The sequence below is a fragment of the Rana temporaria genome, chromosome 12, assembly GCF_905171775.1.
Source record: "Rana temporaria chromosome 12, aRanTem1.1, whole genome shotgun sequence".
In the NCBI taxonomy this organism is placed as follows: Eukaryota; Metazoa; Chordata; class Amphibia; order Anura; family Ranidae; genus Rana; species Rana temporaria.
In genome coordinates this window covers 22,394,180-22,415,794 of record NC_053500.1, presented here as the reverse complement: position 1 = coordinate 22,415,794, position 21,615 = coordinate 22,394,180, and the positions used below count along the sequence as shown (strand labels likewise).

The 21,615-nt window shown below is 45.2% G+C and overlaps 1 protein-coding gene across 1 annotated transcript in view; it reads right to left on the bottom strand.

The window, feature by feature from the left end:
* The window catches only part of SYCP2 (synaptonemal complex protein 2), a 121,156-nt gene that overhangs the window by 86,419 nt on the left and 13,122 nt on the right, over nt 1-21,615 (bottom strand). Inside the window, exons 5-14 of the mRNA XM_040330008.1 lie at nt 10,617-10,721; nt 7,661-7,685; nt 7,493-7,578; nt 6,247-6,335; nt 4,081-4,115; nt 2,914-3,056; nt 2,780-2,832; nt 2,614-2,659; nt 2,414-2,509; nt 2,254-2,314 (exon numbers count right to left, since the gene is read on the bottom strand). Coding sequence (XP_040185942.1) covers nt 2,254-2,314; nt 2,414-2,509; nt 2,614-2,659; nt 2,780-2,832; nt 2,914-3,056; nt 4,081-4,115; nt 6,247-6,335; nt 7,493-7,578; nt 7,661-7,685; nt 10,617-10,721 — 739 coding nt within the window. The remainder of the gene's footprint in view (nt 1-2,253; nt 2,315-2,413; nt 2,510-2,613; nt 2,660-2,779; nt 2,833-2,913; nt 3,057-4,080; nt 4,116-6,246; nt 6,336-7,492; nt 7,579-7,660; nt 7,686-10,616; nt 10,722-21,615) is intronic.

Sequence of the window (21,615 nt, the reverse complement as noted above, 5' to 3'; positions counted from 1 at the left end):
ACAGGGACACAATGAGATAAACTTACTAACACTGTGACAATCAGAGCCTGTAGCAGCTGGGCTTGTAAACCATTCTGCTTTTAGCTTTCCTTTTCAAAGTTTAACTGAACAAGCTGAGGCTATATTGGTTATTATGTACAGCTGCTACATATTCTGACTGCTCCAGTTTTAGTAATTTCCCTCCAGTGCTGTCACAGAAGTGCATTGAGCCAATGTGTTTTCAATAGTTAATGAAACAATAAAAATATGTAAGTTCTGTTAATAAAGAAAAGTCACAAAGTACTGCAATAACAATTCAAAATATGTTCCAAGTAAAAAATATCCCTTTAAAGCAAACCAGTACTTAACAACAGCGTTGTTAACAACGACTCTGGGCTCCATAATGTGCAAGAACATGTCTACAGTATTCTGTTTAAAAGTTTCCCTCCAGCCTCTATCAATAACCCAACTTTTCAAGTATCAAAGAGTAGTTAAAATGTAGTATGCAATGGCTGGGGAGCCTATAGTCAGGCCCAAGTGCTGTCACACAGGAGAGTGCCTAAACCTATGCAAATATTGTCTTTCACGAAACTGTCATTTTGTGTAGGGCATTGGGAAATAATTGTGCCAATGAGAAGAGGTTTGCAGAAATGTCTGAGACATGTAGAAGTACCTTGTGGTGCTGACTGCTCAAAAAGTCTTTGTTAGTTTACAGCATAGTTTAGTACAGCAGAACGTATCAAAACGAAAAAGGTTTAAAGTGAAAGAAAGTGGAGAGATATATTTTGAAACCCATTACAGACCTCCTGCCTGACAATTCCATAGAAAAGTGGCAGTTCCCCATTTAAAGTAAAGTGTCCCTGGCACATAGGTACCTTTCCTGAACTCCCCTAGCATACCGTTCGGTGCCAGGAGCCAAAGGAAATATCCAGTACTCCCGGGTATGGAGGAGCATACAACTTACAAAATGTTACAGCACTGCAGCACTTACACAGAGCTTTGCTCCTGTGGCTAAATAATGCTGCTGGGGAGGGCTAGGTTAGAGTGAACCAATTGCTTTTCTCTGCATGGGCAAAGCACAGGTTCATTTTAAAGAATGGCAGCTGAAGTAGGACAATAACTCATACAGCAAAGTTACACTAAAGTTACACTAATGCCCTGTACACACAATAGGTTAGTCTGATGAAAACGGTCTGATGGATTTTTCCATCAGTTATCCGATGAAGCTAAAATCAGTGTACATAATAGATATTTATATAGGTGGGTGAAAGAATAAATAACTAATGAGATGGTCCTGCTGAACCAACAGTGAGCAATAAAAATACCACAAATGCAACAGTGATAGCAAACGGTGATAAAACTATAAATAATAAATAAATTAATACATATATAAATAATTAAATCCATACATAAATCAATGTATTATTTATAATTATCATTATAATTTATTAATTATATATTGATTTAATTATATTGATTTAATTATTTATATATGTATTCATTTATTTATTATTTATAGTTTTATCACCATTTGCTATCACTGTTGCATTAGTGGTATTTTTATTGCTCACTGTTGGTTCAGCAGGACCATCTCATTATTTATTTATTCTTTCACCCACCTATATAAATATCTATTATGTATTATGTACACTGATTTTAGCGCCCTCTTTATGCATTACTCGTTTAATTTTGACTTAGGTCTTAATTTTTTGGGGAGCAGCTCACCTTAATTATTTGTTTATATGAATATATTCACATTAATTATTTATTAATTTTCACTGTTGGCGCGAGATATCACATTTTCATCCGATGAAACTGACTGATGATCAGTCGTGCCTACACACCATCAGTTAAAAAAACGATTGTGTCAGAACGCGGTGATGTAAAACACAACGACGTGCTGAAAAAAATTAAGTTCAATGCTTTCAAGCATGCGTCGACTTGATTCTGAGCATGCATGGATTTTTAACCGATGGACATGCCTACAAACGATCGTTTTTTTACTATTGGTTAGGTATCCATCAGATAATTTTAAAACAAGTTCCATTTTTTTTAACCTATGGATAAATAACCTATGGGGCCCACACACGATCGGTTTGGTCTGATGAAAACGGTTCATCAGACTGTTTTCATCAGACTAACCTTTCGTGTGTATGCAGCATTAGCATACACTAAATACATAGCATCACATTTTTTTTCCTTACAGGTATGATGTTTTCTTAAATGTTTGTTTTAGGTAAACTGGTCCTTTATCATTATTGTAAAAGGCAGTACCTTCAATATTGTACAAATCCACTTCACTGTCTGCTACACACACCGTCTCCCACTGATGATCCTGATATGATAGGTAATATAATAATCAATACACACATGCAAACTATGAATAGAATAGGTACAGTGATAATGTTATTAGGTCAATAAATTAATACACCACCTCATCATCTGTAGAAACATAGAAGGAAAGGCTTTCAGTCCCAACATTAAAATCAATCCAGAACTCTTCCAGCTTTTCATCAGATGGTGTCTGGAGCTGGAAAATGTCATTATTAAAAGTATTACACATACTGTACATCACTTTTCACTTTTAGTCAATTTGAAATGTCAAAATGTCTTTTTGCAATAGTGATAAAATACCTTGTGATTTTCCAGGTGTGCAGAAAGACAAGGAAAGGTAAAAACTCTGAAAAGAAAACAAATGAAATTTTAACTAATACTAAACACTAGAAACCTTTTCAGTGTCTGAAACATGACCTGTATACAAAAAATGATATTTAAATATGTATATGTGTAAAAATGTTACCTTCTCTTGTCACCCAACATACCATTCACCAGATTGAGGAATTTTCTACAATCCTGAGTAAATACAAACAAAATAAATAAGTAGGAGGGAACTTATAAGAGTGATTTTAAGAGCAAATGAGCAGTAAAACATACGGTTTCAAACTCTGAAGCCTTTATTTTTTTAAATGCGTTAGAGACAAATTCCATAGGAAACCAATGGTTAGCTAGCTCCACTCGCTGAGCCTCCAATGTCATTCTGAACAAAGCTTCTGTAATTGCCACTTGTAGATCGTAATCTGTAAAACAGGTTCACCTTCAATGTATATTAGTATGGAAAAAAATCTCTGGCAGCAGTAGTCAGTAGTAATTGTTTGTCAAAACATTGCCTTAAAGTGACATTAAAGGGTCACTAAAGGAAAACATTTTTTTGGCTGAAATGACTGTTTACAGGGTATAGAGACATAATAGTTAACTGATTCATTTTCAAAATGATTAAAAATAGATAAAAAAACAATCATATAATGTACCTACAGTTTAGTTTCATTTTTGCTGTTGTTTCCTGGTTCTCTGATGTACAGAGCCAGAGAGCCAATAGAGGGCAGCGATGCTTTGTCTAAAACCCCTCAGCACCAATCCAGTTTCGTTTTACAAACAGTAATCACACCTCCTTGATTAGTCACCACAGTGAGACATATCCCAGTACTGTGGTGATCAGGAAACAGACAACCAGGAAGTGTCCAGAACAGAGAGGAATTACAGCAACATCAAAGCAAAAATGAACAATGAGGACATGAAACCAGGACTGCAGTAAGGGAAAGGAAGCTATTTAGCTAAAAAAAAAAAATTCCTTTAGTGACCCTTTAAGGCCTCACACAGGATATGTATTTAATTCTTGGACTTGGAGAAAAAAAACGGTCTCATTAATTAAAAATTAGGCGGCGGCTGTTTTTTTTTTCCGGGCCTCCGATGGCACGGGAGAGCCCGGAGAAGCACCGGATGGGGGGACATCCCCTCCAGCCGCCTATAAGAATGGTGGAACCGCAGCTATGATCGTTCTTATGGTGCGCAAAATCGCCGCCTGAAAAGAAGGATATCTGAATGATGCCTGTAGCTGCAGGCATCATTCAGATACCCCCCCTAAAGTCCAGGATGTCATATGACGTCCTATGGTAGGGAAGTGGTTAAATAAGCCTGATAAGAAGGACATTTGGCTAATCAACAAAAATTTGATCACTCGCTGCACAGCATAATGGGCAATATAAAATAAGACACAGACCAATTATATTTGATAGTTTTCATTTAATATTTAGGAACCCTTACCTCCTGCATCTAAGATTCTTTTACCCATAGCAGACCTAAAAACAAACAGACATTGTTTTAACATAGACTGTATGTTTAATTGCAGTCACAATGACTTCAAAAGCACAATTAATTTATTCCATACTACTAGCAGGACAACCTGAGACAAAATAATTATTTTTCTCACTTGAAGGGAAGCAGTCCTCAGTTTGGATGAGGTAGATCATTTATGTTGTCCACTGTATAATTATGTTTATGCAGCCTGATTGCACTACAGTTATGAATACTGAGGGTGTCATTGAGCCTTAAAATGTATGTTTGGGGAAAAAAATGCACTACGTCTCTGCAGTACATTCACATTTTATTGTTGATCCTCCAGAAATCCAATGAGTTCTTATCTTCCTGTGCACTCTATTTATAAATGTAAAGCTATGCACTTGGGGGCTAGAAACATGCTGGCTTCATACATACTAGGAGGAGTACAATTGGGGGAATTAATGGTGGAGAAGGATCTGGGGGTATTGGTAGATTATAAGCTTGATAATAGCATGTAATGCCAAGCTGCGGTTTCCAAAGCGAGCAAAATCCTTTCTTGTATTAAGATAGGTATGAACTCCAGAGGGAGAGATATCATTTGCCCCCCTGTACAAATCATTAATAAACCTCATCTGGAATATGCAGTTCATTTTTGGGCACCAGTTCACAAAAAGGATATCTGGGAACTGGAGAAAGTGCAGAGAAGGGCAGCCAAACTGATAATAGGCATGGAGGAGCTCAGCTATGAGGAAAGATTAGAGGAACTGACTTCAGAGTAGATTAAGGGGGGATATGATCAACATGTATAAAACCATAAGTGGTCCATATAGTGAACTTGGAGTTATTCACGTTAAGGTCATCACAGATGACAAGGGGGCACTCTTTACATCTGGAGGAAAAGAGATTTAATCTCCAAAAACGGAAAGGTTTCTTCACAGTAAGAGCTGTGAAAATGTGCAATGGACTCCCTCCAGAGGTGGTTCTGGCCAGCTCAGTAGATTTCTTTAAAAAAGGTCTGAATTCTTTCCTAAATGTACATAATATAACTGGATACTAACATTCATAGGTAAAGTTGATCCAGGGAATATCTGATTGCCTCTCTGGGGATCAAGAAGGATTTTGTCTTCTCCTGAATCAACTGTGGGTATAGGATCGTATGAAATGTTTTTTTACTTTTTTTTTGTTTTTTTTATCCCTTTTATTGGTATAACTAGATGGACTTGTGAAGAATGCATCAAATTCATGTACCTGTCTAGAACTTGTACTTGAATTTGGCTCATGCTGTGCCACTTTTAGAATGCACTTCGGAGGTGGCACTGATGAGGCTGCACTGAAGGGCACTACTGAAGTGGCACTGATAGGCTACACTGATGTGCACTGATGAGGCAGCACTGATGACGCTCCACTGATAAGTGGCACTGATGAGGCTGCACTAATGAGGCAGCACTGATGGGCACTGATAAGCTGCACTGATATGTCTGCACTAATATCAGGGCACTGATGGAGGTGCACTGATAATCAGTGTGACAGTGTGGCACTGTGTAAAATATGTAAACAATTACTGACTCACTGTTTGGCACATAACTGACCACCTTACCTAACACACAATCTCTGTGTGAGGGAAGGAGAGCTGTCAAACTGGCAAAAACCTGCTGTGTTTACATTTGTGATCACCCGTGATTGGACAGAGCAATCACGTAGTAAAGGACCTCTGTGATTGGTTCTTTACCACGATCTGTGATACACTGCGTCCAAGGCACAAAGACCCGATGTGTGCCCCAGGGGGTTCACAGGAAGTTCCTGACATGGGTATTAGCTAGTTCCCGTCCACGCTATAGCCAAAGGACACATGTATTAACAAGTCGCTGACTGCGCTATAACCAAAGTACAGCTACAGCACGTTCGGGAACTAGTTACTACCGTATAATTTTTTCAACCTCAACCATATCAACTGTGTATAATATAGGGAAAGGTGCATGTATTGCATAGGTTTTTTTTTTTTTAGCCAGACATACACACAGGTTAACAAGAGAACTATTATCTTCAGTCATACAAATCACTTGAGTTTTACTGCAGTACTTTGAATTGTGGCAACATACATGTATTCAACAAAACAATGCAACAAAGACTGAGCGAGCTGAAAATTATTACATTATAGCCATCATATCATCAGCGAGAATCAGCTTTCTTCTGGTTTCACGGGGCATGCTGTCAAGCATGATATTCAGCTTACGCATAGCCTAGAAAAGAGAAGATCCTAAGGTGATCGTTACTGACGCAGTCAAACAGATTGCATAATACGACTTCATCATCATCGTAGATAAACAACAAGCTTGATTTATATGCCCCCCCATGGAGAAAAAAAGTAAAAGTGTTAATTGGGTACATTTATTAATTCTGACATCTCTTATTGTAAAGAAATGTTCTGCTTTCTAATCAAAATGGCATTTTTCTTTTAGTTTATATGCGATTTGGCCTGTATAAGAACAGTGTGTACAGCAAGATTTTTCCAAGGCATTGCATGCTTCAGACAACTTCATTGAAGATTTAAAATCAACCTTTACCTCAGTTTAAGGTTAAGGTTCACCTTTACAGAAAAACTGTATGGGGGACCCAACACCTCACTGCCACCCCATCCCCGGGTTCCTGCTGTACTTATTCCTGGCGATCCTCAGCTGTCAGGGCTCTCGCAGCTACTCTATTTCCCCACTGCTCCCTCTCTCTTTTCCATACTGCGCTGCCAGGATGGGCCCGATGAATTCTGATTGGTTCATTAGTGGTTATTAGAATCAATAAGATTCCATCTGCTCTGTCCTGGCAGCACAGGATGGAGGAGAGAAAGCAGGGAGGACTTTGAATCCCCAGGCCGGTGGAGTGGCTGCAAAAGCCTTGACAGCTGAGGATGACTGACAGTAAGTACAGCAGAGACCAAGAAGCGGGATGGGGTGGGGAGGGGAGAGGGTTTTTCTGTAAAGGTTAACTAACCCTTTAGGGCCAGTTCACACCAGATGCTGTTCTAATGAAATCACCCCCGAAGTCGCCAAAAGTAGTGCAGGAACTACTTTTGGAAATTGGTGCAGTGCCACAAAGTGGAGTAGTGGCTGTAACTTTAAACAAGTTGCTGGCAGGCTTTACTCAGACTTCAAGCTAAAGCCTGCTAGCAGTGTGTTTAAAGTATTTCGATTTAGGTTGTCGTTCAATATCCTCAAACTGGAAGAGTTTGCATCTAGAAGGAAGACTCGTTGTTGCTTGTTCCAACCAAACCTTTAATTTTCTGATTAGATATAAAAAAAAAATTAAGTTTGAATGTGACCAGACATTCTTGTGTAAAGTTACCACATTAATTACAAAAGTTACCTCTCGCTTTATTTTCAAAGCTAGCTGAATAACTACGTACCTCTTGTTTGATAGAAATATTGATTGCTGCTTCTGATACTATGGAACAAATTCTTACAATAAAATGTTCAAGTATCTGGATTTTACCTGTGGAAAAGAAGCGGTAAGTAAGGTAGGTAATAACAAAAAAAAAAAGTGTCATTCTGTATGTAAGAAAATTCCCACCTACCATCACTACTGTGGTTATGCACAACCTAAAAATGTAAATAAAAAAACCATTAAAAAGTCAGATAATATATTGTTAGTAACTTTAAATTGTTAGCAAACAGTGTGTGTATGGGGCCGTGCATTTGCACTTGCATGGCTGTCAAATTGGGTGCAGCGTCTGTGTCCATGAAGCCCACTGCAACCCAACTGACATGAAAAAGACTGCCTGCACATGGATGTGCATCCCCGTGTGGACAAACACAGCCCTCACATAGGTGTAAACATGGCCTAAGCCACCGATTATGAATTTTCCAGTACAAGTCTAACATGAACTTACATGGTCACCACTAAGGCCCCGTACACACGACCAAACATGTATGCTGAAACTGGTCCGCGGACCAGTTTCAGCATACATGTTTGGTCGTGTGTAGGCGCGAGCGGGCAGATTTCCAGCAAACATTTGCTCGCCGGGCATTTTCCCAGCAGACAAATATTCCTGGACGTGTTTTAAAACCGTCCGCTGGAATCCTGCCCGCTCGGACATGTACGGTCGTCAGTACAGACCTACCGTACATGTCCGAGCGCCCGCCATCCCTCGCATGCTTCGAATGAGTTTGACGCATGCGTGGAAGCATTTAAATGGCAGGCCCGCCCACGTCGCTGTGTCATCGTCGCGGCGACGACGCGGCCACGCCCCGCATATTGTTTACGCGCGGACTTCTGTACGATGGTTAGTACAGCCATCGTACAGAAGCCCTCGGGCAGACATGTACGGTGAAAACGGTCCGACGGACCGGTTTCATCGTACATGTTTGCTCGTTAGTACCCGGCCTAAGGATGAGGTCAGGCGTGTTTGTAACTCCACGTGGCTGCGCCAGCCAGGAAGCTGACCAATCACAGGCAGTGAGACATTTCCCGATCCGCGGCTGCACAGATCGGAAAATGACTGCCAGGTGATCCAAAATGTGGATTTGTTTAATAATTTAGTCTACACCTTGTTTTATTCTCCATACGATCTCTGTATCTAGAAAATATTTATAGACAACATATACTGTATTTATTGGCGTATAACACTCACTTTTTTACCCTGAAAACGGAGGGTAAACTGTGCCTGCGTGTTATACGCAGGGGGCTGTGGAAAGTTTTTTCCCTGAAACTTCCCTCTTAAAGTTAGGGTGCGTGTTATATGCCTGTGCGTGTTATACGCCGATAAATACGGTAATATGCCTTAATGTCTGATATATTATAAAAAAAAATTGCAAAGCATTATGGGATTATGGCCTGAAAATCTGTTTGCCCAAGCCTAGTAAGGATCATCTAAGGAAAGACAGACACATTTTAAGGCCTCAAACTAATCTCCTTTGAACTCTCTCTGACAAGAGTATCTTCCATTTTCCTTGAGGTGATTGTAGCCTTATTAGTGCATTTGAGAGAGAAACAGTTCATTTTCTTTTTTTTTTTTCACTAACATACAATTTTTCAGGACAGGCTTTCAGGGTATGTCCCCTTCTTCAAGGTCCTAGCAGTACTAAGAAGGGGACACCGAAAGCTTGTCCTGAAAAATTGTATGTTAGTAAAAATAAAAAAAGTATCACGGACAGTACACAATTGTTCCTTTCTCTTGACAAGAGAAAAGCAGCATTAAAAGTACACCTAAAGCTGTGTTTTTCATATGCTTTCAAGAGCGGCAGGCGTTTGTACGTTCATTCAGTTAATTGGCAAGAATAGTCATTTATTCCGGTCGTTGAAATGAATGAACGTGCCTAGCGTATAGGTGCATTCAGATGTGTCTAGCATTCTTTCTGCCCAAATGCTCCTCTCCTAACCTTTTGGTGTGTTCAGATTTCTAACCATGAACTGCCCTGCCTCTAAATGCCTGTAAATGTCTATGTGTGCATAGAGGGGTGTTTAGGGGCAGGAAAAAAAAAGATGTCAAACACCTCTAAAACAGGAGTTTAAGAGCTACATTGTGCATGAGGCCTAGAGCATACAAAATGTTACAAACACCTAATTTAGGAGTTACGATTCTTCTTCAATCCAGTGTTTTACTGCTACATATATGGGATTACTTTTCAGGTTATTGTAAATCTTGCTTTGGAGAAAAAAGTGCAAATTATATTTAAATAATAATTATATATAGCCAGATATTCATTTTCTTATATGCACCAGAAATATAGGACAGGGCACCAAGCATAGAACAGTGGTGACTAAGGAATGGGCTCAGGTGTGTTCGCAACTCCCCGTGCCCGCCAGGAAGCTGAAACTCTGCAGCGCTAATCACAGGTAGTGAGACATTTCACAATCTGTGCAGCCGTGGATCTGGAAATGTCCTGTGATTAGCGCTGCGGAGTGTCAGCTTCCTGGCGGGCGTGGGCATGTGGAGTTGCAAATACGCCCGAGCTCATTCTTAAGCTTTGTACACACGATTTTTTTTTCCGATAACAAATGTGTAATGGAACGGTTTTGTCGGAAAATCCAACAGTTTGTACGCTCCATCGGACAATTGTTGTCGGAATTTCCGACAACAAATGTTTTATAGCATGCTTTCAAATTTTCCGACAACAAATGTGTCTTGTCGGATTATCTGATAATGTGTACACAAGTCCGTCGAAATAAAATCCAAAGTACAAACACGCATGCTCCGAATCAATGCTAACCATAGCACAACATAAAGAGCTGAAAAAACACATATTTTCGTGTATGTTGGCTCAAAAAGTTCTGCCATCTGTATGCATACCAAGTTCACGGCCCTTCAGACAAAATTCCACGGATTTGTATGATGGAAATCAGATTGTGTGTAAAAGGCTTTACTCTCCAGTTTTAGTAAATCCCCCTCAAAAGTTTCCACATTACTGCTGACGTAATTGCTATACAGTCCCAGGCGTAACTAAGTTCTGTCACATCTCTTGCATTTACAAAGCAACATACAGTATGATGATACCATGAGTATTCTGCTATAGTCTAACTCCCTTACTTACCATTATGACATTAAAGTAATCTTCTGTCAGATTTAATAAAGGGTCACATATCACACCTCCTGCGATCATCAAAATGTCTCTGATCATTTCAAACCAAACTACCATGTATAAAAAAGAAAAAGGGTTTCCATTACACAAATTAAAAACAAAGCTAAAAAAAGAAGCAGCTTTTTAAATGTTTATATTCTATAACTATTCTTATACAGTGGGGATCGAAAGTTTGGGCACCCCAGGTAAAAATTTGTATTAATGTGCATAACGAAGCCAAGGAAAGATGGAAAAATCTCCAAAAGGAATCAAATTACAGATTAGACATTCTTATAATATGTCAAAAAAAGTTAGATCTTATTTCCATCATTTAAGCTTCGTACACACGATGAGAACGGTCTGATGGACCGTTGTCGTCGGTTAACCGATGAAGCTGACTGATGGTCCGTCGCGCCTACACACCATCGGTTAAAAAAACGATTGTGTCTGAACACGGTGACGTAAAACACAACGACGTGCTGAAAAAAACGAAATTCAATGCTTCCAAGCATGCGTCGACTTGATTCTGAGAATGCGTGGATTTTTAACCGATGGTTGTGCCTACTAACGATCGTTTTTTTCCCATCGGTTAGGAATCTATCGGTTAAATTTAAAGCAAGTTGGCTTTTTTTTAACCGATGGTTAAATAACCTATGGGGCCCACACACGATCGGTTTTGACCGATGAAAACGGTCCATCAGACCGTTGTCCTCTGGTTAACCTATCGTGTGTACGAGGCCTTATTACACATTTTCAAAATTACAGAAAACAAAAAAATGGCGTCTGCAAAAGTTTGGGCACCCTGCAGAGTTAATATCTTGTACTGCCCCCTTTGGCAAGTATCACAGCTTGTAAACACTTTTTGTAGCCAGCCAAGAGTCTTTCAATTCTTGTTTGAGGTATCTTTGCCCATTCTTCCTTAAAAAAGTCTTCCAGTTCTTTGAGATTTCTGGACTGTCTGTCACGCACTGCTCTTTTAAGGTCTATCCATAGATTTTCAATTATGTTGAGGTCAGGAGATTGTGAAGGCCATGGCAAAACCTTCAGTTTACGCCTCTTGATGTAATCCCCCGTGGATTTTGAGGTGTTTAGGATCATTATCCATTTGTAGAAGTCATCCTCTCTTTAACTTCAGCTTTTTCACAGATGGCATCAAGTTACCATCCAAAATGTTATTGAATCCATTTTTCCTTCTACTCGTGAAATGTTTCCTGTGTCACTGGCTGCAATACAACCCCAAAGCACGATTGATCCACCCCCATGCTTAATAGTTGGACAGAGTTTCTTTTCATTAAATTCTGTACCCTTTCTTCTCCAAACGTACCTTTGCTCATTCCGGCCAAAAAGTTCTATTTTAACCTCATCGGTCCACAGAACTTGTTTTCAAAATGCATCAGGCTTGTCTATATGTTCATTTGCAAAGTTCAAACGCTGATTTTTGTGGTGAGGACGTAGAAGAGGTTTTCTTCTGATGACTCTTACATGAACACCATATTTGTACAAGTATCTCTTTATAGTGGAATAGTGTACCACAACTCCAGTGTCTGCCAGATCTTTCTGGAGGGATCGTGCAGTCAAACGTGGGTTTTGAATTGCTTTTCTCACAATCCTGCGAGCAGTTCTGTCTGATATTTTTCTTGGTCTTCCAGATCTTGCTTTAACTTCCACTGTTCCTGATGACTGCTATTTCTTAATTACATTCCGAACAGAGGATATTGACATCTGAAAACGCTTTGCTATCTGCTTCTAGCCTTCTCCAGCTTTGTGAGCGTCAACTATTTTCACTTTCAGTTTTCTAGACAACTGCTTAGAAGAACCCATGGTGCTGATTGTTGGGGCAAGGTCAGATGAGTCTGGGCATTTAAAACCTTTGAGATTGACATCACCTGGTCTTCCAAGACGATGATTGAGAACAATCCATGACACTGGCAGGTCTCAGCTTTGCAAAAGGGGGCAGTGCATGCTATAAATTCTGCAGGGTGCCCAAACTTTTGCAGATGCCATTTTTTTGTTTTATGTAATTTTGAAAGTGTAAATGATGGAAATAAAATCTAACTTTTTTTGACATATTATAAGAATGTCTAATCTGTAATTTGATGCCTTTTGGAGATTTTTCCATCTTTCCTTGGCTTCGTTATGCACATTAATACACATTTTTACCTGGGCTGCCCAAACTTTCGATCCCCACTGTATAACATACAATGAGCCTGATAACTGTCAGAGAGGGGACTGGATGGTGTTAATTTGTTTATTTGCCAGGAATGCCTAACATCATTTTTACTCAAAGTGGTAGTAAACCGCGGCTGGTTAAAAAAAAGAAAAAAACCTGTAAGGCCCCATACACACGAGAGGATTTATCCGTGGATACGGTCCAGCGGACCGTTTCCACGGATAAATCCTCTTGAGGATTTGCGCGGATTTCCATGCGATGGAGTGTACTCACCATCGAATCGAAATCCGCGCTGAAATCCTCTGGCGATGACGGCGACGTGGTCATATAAGGAATTCCACGCATGCGTCTAATCATTACGACGCATGCGGGGGATCCCTTCGGACGGATGGATCCGGTGAGTCTGTACAGACCGGCGGATCCATCCGTTGGGATGGATTCCAGCGGATAGATTTGATAGCATGTCATCAAATATTTATCCGCTGGAACTCCATCCCAGGGGATAAATATCCGCGGAAACAGATCCGCTGGAGTGTACACACCATAGGATCTATCCGCTGAAACCCATTCGCTGGGATTTTTCAGCGGATGGATTCCATCGTGTGTATGGGGCCTAAGGCAATTGCATAATGTGCTAGTAGGCATTGCATACTAGCATATGAAATATTTACCTTGCAGCACAATGTCACCGCTGGCATGGATTCCATCTTCCCCCGGGCTTTCTTCCAATGAGGGCCCTCAGTTCTAGCATGAAGCTCTGAAGGTCCGGCAAGGAATTATGGACCTTCAGAGCGCATGCGCCGGAGACGTCACCGGCTGCATTCAGGGTGAATATCTCCTAAACGGTGCACGTTTAGAAGATGTTCATTTTACCTACAGGTAGGCCCTGATATAGGTAAAAATCACAAAGCGGGCTTTACTACAGCTTTAACCCCCTGGAGCCTGTGCCTCCCAGCTCCTTAAGGGGTTTAGGATGCTGGGGGGGGGGTTTATGATCATGTTATCACCGTGATTGGCAGTGTTCGGGAGCTTTCCATTAGCTGGTGATTGTCCCAGGAGCAAGCAGGGCACACAATCTCGACACAGCTGTATTTGCACTAATAAACGTAAATATGCAGAAGCTCAGAAACCAAGGCCGCATATTTGCGTGCGGCTAGTGCCAAGAGGCAGCTTTAAACCCACATGTTATTATATTTCTGCTTGCCAATTATTAGATGTGGTGGCTGTATCAGTTTTCTTTGGCCTTTCCCCCTTTTCAACTGATGATCTGGCCAATAACACCCATCCTGAATTAGTGAGATACAGCTCTGGAGGAATGAGCACAGAAGGCACAGTGGCAGTCTGGGGGGGTAGTGTTAAATTTATTAGCAGATTTGAAGCCAAACTCCAGCTCACACTTTATAATCGCATGGGATAAAGGTTTTGCTTGAATAAATGCCTCATCCATGTAAACTGATATATTCTGCAGGAGAGTTTGTGCTGTGATCATCACACAGAAGAAAAAGAGAGTCTAAAAATAAGAAAACAAATACAGCACTCACATCCAATAATTGTGCAAATTAAGAGCATACTAGTACATTATGAAAGACTTGCCTTAAAGCAAAGCCCTCCGGGGCGTGACCGGAAGCCAGCCTGGAAGGAAGCATCCCCTGAGAGCTCCTCTCCAGCCCGCAGCTAACAGGCAAAAAACCGGGGGTAATCGCCGCCATCCATGGGCGGATCGCGGACCACCAGATCCAGCAAGACAAGGGGATCATCCCAACCCCCCCCAGGCTCCGCTGCGACCCTCAAAGACTACTTTAAACCGCCCGACATGCCGCCGGGCGGAGGAGACAAGATGGCGCCGGACGCGGCCATCAACAGAACGGAGGTCTCTCCGCATCGCTCCCTCCTGCCTCACCATCCGGAGCCATCCCCGACGCGAGGGCAGTCCACCGCTCCATCCCTGAGCCAGGATGGCTCACAGCCGTGGGTGAGTGAAGCTAAGCACCCCCACCCCCCCGCAGCGGACCACGAGTCACAGGCCCCAGCCCTCACTGCCTCTCTGGAGCGGGACACGCCATGCACGGGGGCCTTCCCCCGCCTGCTACGAACGGCCCCGGACCTTGAACAGCACGGCGGCTCACAGTTCTCCCCCTCCCTCACGCTTGAGGAGGATTTTCCGGCCCTGCAGGCCTCCGCATGCTCCCAGGCCTCCATGGGCCTTCCAGAACGCAGCAGCTCCTCTGCTACTACTAGGCCGGGATCCACCTCCCCAGCAGCTCAGAGACAGACCCAAACACCCACTCACCTGGAGCCTGGGGTTCAGCTGGGGATCTCTCCCCCCTCATATGCCTCCATGGCCAGCACCAGCGCTCCATGGCACGGGAGGGCCCACACCCCACCTGGGGATCAGGCTGAGGCCTGGTCCGACCCATGGGAACTACCCCAGCAACCCCCCCGAGAGGCTAGACAGCACAGGGAACCAGCTTCCGCTCGCTACCCATCCCCCACTGACCCACTACAGTCCACCTATGATGCCAGGGGACCCCCCTACCACCCCCCCCACCATGGCAGTCCTACTTGCAAGCCATCCCCACTAAAGATGATTTCAAACAGCTTGTGGAGGACGTTAAGGCGACATGCCGCGCTGAAATTCAAGTCCTCCAAACGGGCCTCAAACATTTAAACGACAGAATGGAAATGGCAGAGGAGGAGATTCAAGAGACTAAACTAGCGGTGCATCGCACCCAGACCCAGGCATCAGACCACCGTCTCATGTTAAGGGACATGCAGCGGCATGTTGAAGACCTGGACAACAGGGGGCGCCGCAACAACATCCGCATACGCGGCCTCCCTGAGGCAGACGGGGCAGAAGATCTGCAGCTCACCCTTCAGAATTTATTTAACGAAATACTGGGGGAACCAACAGACAAGACCATTGAGATGGACAGAGCCCACCGAGCCCTTAAACCAAAGGGCCCAGCCTCCAAACCACGGGACGTCATATGCCGCATAAACTCCTACCCGCTGAAGGAAAACATAATGCGCAAAGCCCGTCCCATGCGCAACCTCCGCTTTGACAACAACCCTCTACAGCTCTACCCGGATCTATCTTGGATCACGTTGCAGAAACGACGCCTACTACAACCCCTGCTCCGCACCTTGCAAGACAAGGACATTGTGTATCGATGGGGCTTCCCCTTTAGCCTGTCCGCCAACCACCAGGGGACCTCAGCCACCCTACGCTACCCAGAAGACTTGGATGACTTCTGCAAAACTCTGGACATTCCCGTCCCCCGGCTGCCGGATTGGGACCTTGTGGCCACGCCGCCCCCTCCACCAGTAGTCTGGCAGAGAGTCCCGCCGCCTAAACGTCCCAGGGGCCGGGACCCTGCCCGCAACTCCCCCAGGCACAAGCACACCTAAGTTGGTCGCCCCGGCCACGAAATCCGCCTCGAACACTGCGGGAGACTCTCCGGTCCTATTGCTGATTTTGGACTTTTGCTTTTTTCTTTGCTCTTACCCCACTATTCACCCCCGGTTGCCCTAGCCTTACCCCTATGCCACACATCGGGCCTATCTCGGATGAGAAGTCGAAGAGGCTGTCCTTTTGATCATGGACCCCCCCATGGCTGATAGCCTAAGAGTTCCTATTCCCCTAACCCCCACAGTGGAGTTCCTCCACGCCACCCCCCTGCCCCCCCGACCTATGCTTTCGGACTTTTTGGTCGGGAGGTCCTTAAGGAACTGTTGGGACCTGAGGGCCCTCGGGCCATTCGGGCCCCCATTGTTGATTGTTGAAGTGTTATGTTTTGTCTTTGTTCTCACTCTTTTCTCTCTTTTCAGACACCTCTCTCTCCTCTCCCGTGCAGGCAGCACCCGACAGCACGCCTTGGTTGCCGTCGCCCCGGCGGTCTCCCCACTCGCCCTCCCAGAACCAGATGCAGCTCGACCAACTCCAGCTAAGTACAAACCGCGTTCTCTCCACCCACAATATGGCTAAGTTGCTATCTCTAAACGTACACGGGCTTAACTCTAACAGAAAACGTCACCTAGCACTTAGGGAATTCAGGCAAACAGGAGCAGAGATTATAATGGTACAGGAGTCACACTTTTCCAAGGGCGATTCCTTTACCTTTGCATCCAGGTATTTCCCCTTAATATACCAGGCCTTCAGTCCACGCAAACGGGCAGGGGTCGCAATCCTGATCAAACGGGGAACTCCCTTCACTTGCACAGACTCCTACATCGACCCCCTGGGCCACTTCATCATTCTGAGGGGGACATGGCACTCTCGGGACATAACTTTATGCACCTTGTATGCCCCCAACGCACATCAGCACAGATTTCTAAGCCGGGTTCTTACCCGCCTGGCTAAATCCCCCCACGGCCTACTGGTAGTGGGGGGGGACTTTAACTTGCCCCATTCGGCGACCTGGGACCGCCTGGTGGTGAACCCCCGAGCCTCTCAAACAAAAGCCCTACGGGACTCTAAACTCTTCCGTCAGCTGACGAGGAAACATGCGCTATTCGATGCATGGAGGGCGCTTCACCCAGGGGATCGCCAGTTCACATTCTATTCATCCCCCCACCATACGCACTCACGTATAGATTACTTCTTAGTCAACAATACTACATTACGTGTTACTGACTCCGCACAGATCCTGCCCATCTCCTGGTCCGACCATGCCCCCATAACCTTGACCATTGACCTCAACACCCCCACCCGCAGGCCCTATAACTGGCGCCTGAATGACTTTCTCCTGAAACACACCCCCTCCAAAATGGAAATAGACTCCACCCTGCAACTTTACTTCAGCGAAAATGACACACAGGACGTCTCCACTACCACACTGTGGGCCGCCCACAAGGCGGTAATTAGGGGACGGTGCATGGCCATATCCTCGGCCCTTAAGAGGAATGCCGAGTCGGCTAGAAAACAGGCGGAAGCGCAGCTCCGGGCCCTAGAGATTCGCTTACAGTCTTCCCCCTCCCTGACGCTACTGAAACGTATCGCCCTGGTACGCTCAACACTCCGGGACCTCGCGTTGGGTCGAGTCGAGAAAGCTCTAGTACGCCTCCGCCAGGTATACTATGACAAGGGTAACAAGGCACAGGCGCTACTGGCGAGGAAACTAGCAGACCGCTCGCTCGCGTCCACCCCGCACCAGGTCCAGGACGGCTCGGGCAATTTTATATCACACCCACAGAGTATTGCGGATACCTTCGCAGCATTTTACGCCGACCTGTATAACAAGCCAGAAATCCCGCATGACCCACCCCCCCCCGACCTGCTAGACAGGATGACACAATACCTATCTCGGGCGGGCATTTCCCGGTTACAACCGGACGACCTAGCCTCCCTTAACGCTCCCATTACAGGAGAGGAACTGACCGCGGCCATTAAGTCCCTACCCGCCCACAAATCCCCAGGCCCTGACGGGTTTCCATACGAATACTATAAGACCTTCCTCCCCACACTCCTCCCTCACATGACGAAGCTCTTCAATGCCTTCCTACAGCAGACCCCCATCCCGCAAGACATGCAGCGCTCATTCATCACCCTCATCCCCAAACCAGACAAGGACCCCTCACTATGCGCTAGCTACAGGCCGATAGCCCTGCTGAACTCTGATCTCAAGATCTTCACAAAGGTCCTCTCCCTCCGCCTAAATGTAGTTTTACCCTCTCTGGTCCATAAAGACCAGGTGGGCTTTGTCCCCCTCCGCCAAGCGGGGGACAACACGAGGAAGGTGATTGACCTAATTGACGTGGCGAGCAGGGAGGGACCGGAGTCTTTGCTCCTGAGTCTGGACGCAGAAAAGGCGTTTGACCGCCTTGGCTGGCCCTTCATGCTCGCCACGTTAAGGCATATGGGATTTAGGGGACCTTTCCTCCGGGCGGTCCGGCACCTCTATACCAACCCGATATCGCAGGTGAAAACGCCCTTTGCCAATTCATCCACCTTCCCCGTTACTAATGGAACACGCCAGGGGTGCCCCCTCTCCCCCCTCCTCTTTGCTCTCTGCGTCGAGCCCTTAGCAGCGACGATCCGAGGCAACCCGGACATCCGAGGAATCCCAGTAAGGGGGAGGGAATTTAAGATCTCCCTCTTTGCCGATGACATCATCCTGACACTAACGCGCCCCCGCATCTCCCTGCCTAACTTACACAGGGAATTAGAGTGCTACGGGGCCCTCTCGGGATATAAGACTAATACGTCTAAGTCTATGGCCATGCCGATCAATATGCCCGAACCAGAGGCCCTACACCTGCAGTCCGTCTTCCCGTACCACTGGGAGCGCACCTCCCTGAAATACCTGGGGGTCCAATTGACCCCAAGCTTTGCATCCCTGTACCAAGCCAACTTCCCCCCCCTATACAGCTCAATAAGGGCACTGATCCACAAATGGAAGTCCCACCAGATATCCCTATTGGGCCGGATAGCGGCAATAAAGATGGTTGTCCTCCCAAAACTACTATACCTCTTCCAGACCCTCCCTGTCCCGGTCCCCTGCGCGCATCTGCAAACCCTACAAACTGACCTCCTCCGGTATGTGTGGAACTACAAACGCCACAGGATCCCACGTTCGGTTATGACGGCATCACGAGCCGAGGGAGGTCTGGCCTTTCCAGACCTGGTCAAATACTACCAGGCCTCGCAGCTCTGGGCGGTGGCATCATGGTTCCCCCAGAAGTCTTACAATAGATGGACGGAGGTGGAAAAGATCTGGCTGGCGCCGATACACCCCAACAACCTCCTGTGGAACGCGGATGCGGCAGTGGGGCCCGGACGCTTACTGGGCTCCATGCGGCAGCTTCAAAGTACATGGAGGAGGCTAGCCCGAGACGGTCGACTTCGGTCCGATAGCTCCCTGCTGACCTCTTTCCTCTACAACCCTAAAGTACCGACCAGTCTCACCCACCAGATGTCCTGGCCCTGGGCTTCACGAGGCCTATTCCACTTTGGTCATTTAGTAGACCCCAGATCCCGCACCTTACACTCCTTCACTGATCTCCAAGCCAAGCATGACATCCCACGGCAAGCTTTTTTCAGCTACCTACAGATCAGGCACTACGCCCAAACAATCGCTCCCCGGCTCCTCTTCTCAAAACCGACCCCATTTGAGCGAATCATCCTCGAGGGCACTGCCCGAAGGGGCCTCATATCAGACATTTACCAAATCCTTAATGAATACCCCATACAAACCAAAGGTAAACATACTTATATGCTCCGATGGGAGAAGGAGCTGGGGGAGGTACTCTCGGAGGACGAGTGGGGGGCGGTTTGGAGGCAGGCGGCCAAGAGTTCAATCTGCACCCTTTATAAGAAAAATATGTATAAAGTGCTGTTCTTTTGGTACCTGACCCCGGACGTCCTCCATAGGATCTACCCCTCCACCTCTGACCGATGCTGGCGCTGTGGCCAAGCTAAGGGCACACTGTTCCATATCTACTGGACGTGTCCCCTGATTGTCCCATTCTGGACTCAAACGCAAGAGCTCCTATCTCGCCTCCTGGAGGCGCCCATACCCTTCTCCCCGAAGCTGTTCTTACTAGGCCTATCCCTCCCTCGCATAGCTAAACCCTACAAGAAACTGCTGAGACACATAACCACAGCTGCGAGGTGCTTGATAGCGCTTCATTGGAAGAAACCAACCCCCCCATCACAAGAAGCCCTCTATGCTAGGGTCAAAGATGTAGAACTCATGGAAAAAATGACGGCTAGGATCCAGGATAGGTTGGATGCCCATGATCTGGTCTGGGAGAGGTGGCACGTGGTGGAGGACCCGCCGTGAGTCGACAATAGGCCGCCAAGGTACGCTGCTCACCCTGACAATCTTGCCTGCCTCCCCCCCCCCCCCGTCTCTCCTGTCCCTTCTCCTCTTTACCTTTTTCCTTCTCGCTTCCCTCCCCGCCCTGTCCCCCCCTCCTCACCCCATTCCCTCCTTACATCCACCCCCTCTCTTTCCCTATTTCTTCTTTTCTTTACTCTTTCTTTTAGATCTCCAATTGGGTTACATATCACCGATAGCAGACATAGAGATGGAGCCACTGTGTAAGCCCACCTAGCTGGAATTTTGTATCTCCGCTCATCTTCTGTACTTGAACTGCTGCTATACTCTGTACTGAAATTTTTTTGAAAAATAAAAAATTGTTATTTGAAAAAAAAAGCAAAGCCCTCCAGGGGCTTCCTTTATCACTAAGCCTTCATTCCGGGTTTGTGGGCTCCAGCCATTTGAATAGCCGAGCCACGATGACGTCACTCCAACGCATGCGCGCAGGAGTCACGACCATGCCACAGCTCTCTTAATGAACAGCATGTCGTCCATTGAGAGCCCAGTGCCCATGCACCAGTGATGTTACTACTAAATAAAATATTTCCCAAACGGTGCAAGTTTAGGAGATATTTACTGTACCTACAGGTATAAATAAACAAGCTTTACTACCGCTTTAAGAAGTACTTGAACTCTAGTCAAGTGATCTTCCTCAGGCTGATATGATGTCAGATGGGCATATTCATATGATTGTGTTAACCAGAATCACAGCCCAGGAAGGAGATCATGCCCCCTGGATAATAAAAGCAGGTAAGAACATTATCAGCAGGAGTACCTTTTGTCTCTGTAAAAAGTTATATACAGGTACGCTTGTGTCAAATATACACATTACTATGCACGCACTTATAAAAATGATGTCTGATTTTAGGTTTTCTTTTTTTTTTAACATGCTTGGAGTGTAAGCTCTAACGAGATTCCTCCTGTATTGTAACTGTACTGCCTGCCCTCACATTTTAAAGTGTTGCACAAACTGTTGGCACTA